The sequence below is a fragment of the Opisthorchis viverrini genome, assembly GCF_000715545.1.
Source record: "Opisthorchis viverrini unplaced genomic scaffold opera_v5_124, whole genome shotgun sequence".
Taxonomy (NCBI): Eukaryota; Metazoa; Platyhelminthes; class Trematoda; order Opisthorchiida; family Opisthorchiidae; genus Opisthorchis; species Opisthorchis viverrini.
The window spans coordinates 1,235,869-1,241,734 of NW_008751781.1; the positions used below are offsets into that span (position 1 = coordinate 1,235,869).

Genomic DNA, 5,866 nt, shown 5'->3' on the forward strand with positions numbered 1-5,866 from the left:
TCAGCCATAATCCTTTGTGTAGTTTGCAAGCACCTAATATTTTGAGATTCCAACTTGAATAAATACACAAAGTGAAGCATCACGTGCAAACCAACCATAATATCCTCACCACAGAAAGTTATTTCACGAATGTCTGAATGTCCTTGGATCACGAGAACAGACAAGGCACTGACTGACCTTAACGATAACTCACTAAGCTTCTAAACATTATATGTTTTGTGCCCTGATGCTACTTCGGATTCACCACGACTGACGGTTGGATCACATGCTGTGCGGACTTTATTGCACTCTGTTCACGGAATTGAGAAAACAAGCACCACATTTGGCCGCTAATATAAATGCATCGGACGCCTGCTTGTTGGCACCATAGTAGGTCAGGCGGTCGCGTTATCTTCACTAATGCACTGCGGTGAAACGTGACCAATCTATCGACGGATAAGTGCTTGCGAAAGACCATTATTCGGATTCTGTGGCCCAAATGAATCCAGACAATGGTTTTCTGACGAGCCAAGATCGGAGAGGGGATTGGCATAACTTGATGCCCAAGCAGTGAAAAATCACCTACGGTGGGTTGCATGAAAAAGATCGCTCCTATTTGACCATTACACGCACATCAAGTAATGTTGGAAGGGGTGAAATGAGTACTGGCAAAAAGTCGATTGTTCGACCAAATGATGGATTGATTCGTCTGCGACGGTCAGACCGGCTCGGTCATGCGCTTTCTCTGTGGGTCGATGAGTGATTTCCTCACACTGCTGTTCTGACCGCCGAATATCACAAGAAAGCAACGCGTGGTCTGAGGAAGAAACATGGAGAACGAGTCTCGTGTATGTTACCGACTCCCATTAATTTTATCAATTATGAAGATCGGACGGTAGAAAAATAAAGTGACTATGGGGCTTCTTTTACCCTTTTCCTGGAAGGTGCAAGGACTCAGAACAGTCCACTTAAAAATCTAGCACCCTCCTAGCATCCCCGATCGCCGAGAAAACAGTCATCTTCGTGCAGTTTTTTATTCCGTAAAGGCGAGCGGGGCATGACAAACAAAATCACAGGTTTCAATAAAACAATGGAACTCTCCCCCTCTGGTTAGGAAGATATGGGTTGAAATTTCGAAAAGACAGAAGGAACAGACGGATAGGTGAGACTATGCCAACTTGCGTGCAAGTGTGACAGAATGGACTGAAAAAGCATGACCGTAGCAAAGTAATAGTCTCGAGAAGACAGAGATGACATCGACTGACGAAAATTGTAGCCACATTTACACTGATAGACAGACTAGATAGAAAAGCAGCGGGACAACATGAGTAGTATTCACAATGAAGGCAGTCGACTGCGAACAAAAATTAGAGAAGGCTTACGGAAATGGATAGGTGTGCAGTAACCGTCAGTTTACTGTACCTCTGGGAGGGAATCTGTGGAATAGAATGAAGCAGGGAGTACTGTACAAAAGCTAACTGGTCCTCTCTGTGTGTGTGTGCGAATGAAGCAGGGAGTACAAAAGCCAACTGGTCCTCTCTGTAGTGTGTGAGATGACGAAGATCAAGTAAGAGCTGGGCGTACAGTTCAGCTGAACGGAACCCGAAGGGATTTCAAGGAAACAAAGGTGGACTACAGAGTCAACGTTGAAATCTATTCAGGGGATCTTTGTCAGACCCCAGGACTGAAGGAGAAAGACAACCATTTCGTAGGTTCCGATCATAATACAAGAGTTGGGTACTTGTCGGATATAGTGAGTTCCCATGCCACGATACAGTCCGGAATAGCCCTCCTCAACATAAACTCGACGTAGCGTACGAAAGAAACCGCGGTACCGTCCGTTCGCTTCGCGCAAGCGAGTTCGCACAACCTCTATAGAGAGGGGAAAGGTAAAACAAAGTTACAAAATCCCTCGATTACCAAATTTGAAATCAAGTTACATTTGACCAGAGTTATAGATAAGGCAGTGGTGAAGGTGCTGACCCACTAACAGGAAGGCCTGTGGTTCGAACCCAACCTCGGCATCGCGACTGCTCTTGTCTAGGCTTGGGAAACCTCGCAGTATTTTAGTCCTCGTGCTTCCTTCGAATGGCATGGCGGCTAGGGACAGAAAGGGTTTAACAGTCGAACAATTATTTATCATAACATTATAAAGGAGACACAAAGATCTCACACTGGCTCAAAGTACTTCCGAAGCAATGTGCCAGGAAAGATGAATGAGAAGGGCGATCTGGACTCGATTTATCGACAACCGTATTTCTGTTGAATGACCTCTGAGGTAAAAGACGTGCAATAATCCCACGGTCAAGTTATATATCGCACCTAAAACACAATGAATTCCTAAGTCGTGAGGAACAAGCTGTGCTAGTTGTTTACCTTTTTCGTGCTTTTGGTCTTGAGAAACGAGCGCTCGTATGCACAAGTCGTGGATGAAAGGTGATACCGAAAAAACCTTTGAACTGGACGGATCAACTTGAATGTTGATTAGCTGCGAGACGCTTAACACATGTGACAGTAATTTATGGCTTCTATTTCAAAAGCGTGTTGTCCTGTTTCCACTTGGGTATCTAAGTGCAATTCGACAAGGAAGCAGTTTAAAGAATATTGCGGGACTGAAGGGATCAGTTGAGTATCAAGATGCTAGCGACAGCTCAAGACAGAGGTCAGTTGCACTCGATATGTTATGGGTTTCAAAAAGAGGCAGTAACCGCGACTGAGGAAGCGGTCGCGTCTCTAAAAACTCAAACTTTCGCCGTAATATTAATATTAGACGTTCAACTGTAGCACCCATTCGGTGCGCAACCGCCATGCCACCCGCTGGAAGCACGAGAGCTTATGTACTATCAGTTTGCCCAAACCTATAAAGGAGAAAAAATAGTTCAGCTGTAACACCCAGGCTGCCATGCCACGCGAAGGAGGCACGAGGGCTGGAATAGTGCCAGGTTGCCCAAGCCTAGACAGAGGAAGTCGAGGGGCAGAGGTCAGGCTCAAACATTCCGGTCAATAAATTCGCGCTCTAACCACTTGAGCCATCTTGCCCCGGACCCCCCCCCCATAAAGGAGCAGATGATATGTTGAGGATAGGTTCGAAGCACAGATCTTCCGGGCAGTAAGTTTGCGCCTTAATCACTGAGCTATCTCGGCATCTTCGTCATACACCATCGTTCATAACAAGACTTCAAACTGTGGCTCGAAAGAGGCTGACAGCACAGTCTAGTGGCCACAGCTTGATACGGCATTCTTACAAAGCAGTGACGATCCGAACTTCCACCGTAGGATAAGTTTATGACAAGCCAGTAGGAAAGCGATTGCCTGACAGTATCGAAATGCTAGTTTATATGAAGCTACCTTTAAGAGACAAAATTGACATCGAAACAACTCGGCGGAGCCTAATGGCTCCTACCATGACGCCCAGGTAGTGGTCCGCCTTATAAATACCATGTGGCTTGATACAAGTGGGAACGATGGAACATAAACGTACATCCCTTCGTTTTCGCATGATCCGTGAACTATATGAGGCCTACTGCACTGTGTAAACCACATATTTGCTGAGCATCTGCATCAAACAGTGGAACGAGGCAAGTTAGACTCTCAAAGACCTGGATTGCAGTTTATTTGATATAGATGTCTAAATCAATCTGACTGGGGTACTTGGCATACTGGCACGCGTTTGGAAGACTTCCGTGAAAACAGTCCTAGGTGTTACCAATATACTCATCAAACCGCTCACACAAACAGCTACGTCACGTGAAGGCGTTGAAGATACTCTCATCAACCAATCACTGCACCAAAAACACTCTCAGTTGAGAAACTAAAATGGTTATACTTGTATGAGAGCGTTGATAATTTTATAACTCTGTGGCTTTTATCTCTTACCGCAAAGTATTATTTGAGAACTCGTCGAAGGCAAATGTTCACAACAGCAGTTGCATTGACAGATCTGATGCCTATTCGGTAAGATCCTTTGACAACAACATAGGGTGGCGGATTGCATTTCCTAAGTGCATTATTTGAAAGGACTGAATCAGAACTCCAGTGACTATAAACAATGTGTGGCAAGTCTGGACAGCGTCGACTGCAATGTACAAATCAAGTCTGTCCATGTTCGTTCAGTCAGCCAATCTGAGGAGAAACACTAGTGTTGAACGTCCGATCTCTGTTAATCCATCTGTGAGAATTTAAGCAGTTCGGAAGACACTTAAAATCATTCCACACGTGGAAACCACACACGTAGCACAAAACGATCTGGCCAACGATCTGCGTACAAGATAAAATAAAAATGACCCAAGGATCACACAATAGCCAAACTGATAACGATTGGTTCAAGGGGTGGGACAAGGCACAACATCACATGCGACCCCCGAAGACCTTGAGAAAGCTGGATCGTGAGCATATAATCACCCGATGATATGAGTTCACATTTTTCAAACTATTCAAACGAGATATCCTTCGTATCCCATTATAAGATTTCGCCTTTTAAACTCCATGAATTTCACAGGACTCTTAGTTACGATAGATGACGATCCAAATTTAACGGCCCGCGTGGAGCTGGCATCCTCGAAAAAACATCCTCAGATGTTTGCACAAAGTGGATATCAGCATCATCCGGAATCTACCAAAAATAATTTCCATGCGCCTTAGGATTGACTATCAAGGGAAAATAAATGTACCTGGAAAACTCCGTATGATTGAATTATCTATCGAACGCGTACCTGAAGGACAATCGATTGCACCTCCCAGCAACACGGATCGATCTACATATGGACCGCAGTTGAAGCAAAAAAATTCTGACAAAAGTATCGGGAATGAAGTGGTCTCCAGGAAAAAATACACGTATCGATCCAACTGGTTTGGGTGAATGTGATCTTTCGTTAAAGAGGGAATTGGGGACGACCGTGCGATCAAACCTCAATTATTTAGATCATGTCCCAAGCAAAGAGTACCTCCTCACAAGAAACTGCCTCCACTACATTCAAAAATTATGCTTTGTTTGGTTTTCAAAACCGAAACGAAACCACTATGAAATTACACAAGCACTTTCGCGTGTTGTCTCCACTATGAAGCGATCACGCGGAGATAACATCGCCACCGTCATTATGCACAGCATAACGTCAACACTGATGCTTCGCTGCCAGAGATACCAACAGAACAACGTCCGATCAGGATTGATAGGACACGTATGCTGCGATATGTTAATAATGATTTCACTTTGTTCAGTCACATATGCGGTCTGAATATAACCAAGCGCACATTGTTGAAAGGACACTTATTGGTGAATTCCTACAGGTCACATGATCGAATGCTTCTGTGAGCACAATTGGAGTTTATGTGATATGGCTAATGAACCTCCATCTGTCGTTAGGTCTTTCGGCTTTACTTTAGGTGAAAAGATTCGAAAAGATCAACTGAGTCAACCTAATGGTTCGAATCACACATACACACAAAGGGTTGCTGACAATACGCAATCAAATGTTTGACGTCTGATCTGCGACTGTCTTTCTGGTAGCTTTTGAATCATACTTTGGTACAGGTCTAGCAGAGAATTCTACCAACATCAGCATCTATGCAGGTAGATAAGTTAGTTTAATTTCACGCAGGCACACGGCGAGTCTTCAGGTGGCTTATACAGACTTGAATCTGATACTGTTGCACACCTTTGGGCTGAAGGATTGCATATGCATATAATAATAGTCGTTCAACTGTAAAACGCTCTCGGTGCCCAGCTGCTTCGCGACCCGAAGGAAGCACGAGGGCTGAAATACTGTCAGGTCGCCCAGACCTAAAAAAGAGCAGTCAAGATATCGAGGTTGGGTTGGAACCAAAGACCTTCCGGTCACCCCCTGAGCCATATATATATATATATATATATATATATATATATATATAT

General features: G+C 44.3%; 1 protein-coding gene across 1 annotated transcript in view; it reads right to left on the minus strand.

Moving 5' to 3' along the window:
- Window positions 1-1,002: 1,002 nt before the first annotated feature.
- Window positions 1,003-5,866, minus strand: part of T265_06189 (hypothetical protein) — a gene marked incomplete at both ends in the record, with an annotated part of 41,766 nt that continues 36,902 nt past the window's right edge. The window contains one exon of the mRNA XM_009171390.1: window positions 1,003-1,851. Coding sequence (XP_009169654.1) covers window positions 1,637-1,851 — 215 coding nt within the window. The remainder of the gene's footprint in view (window positions 1,852-5,866) is intronic.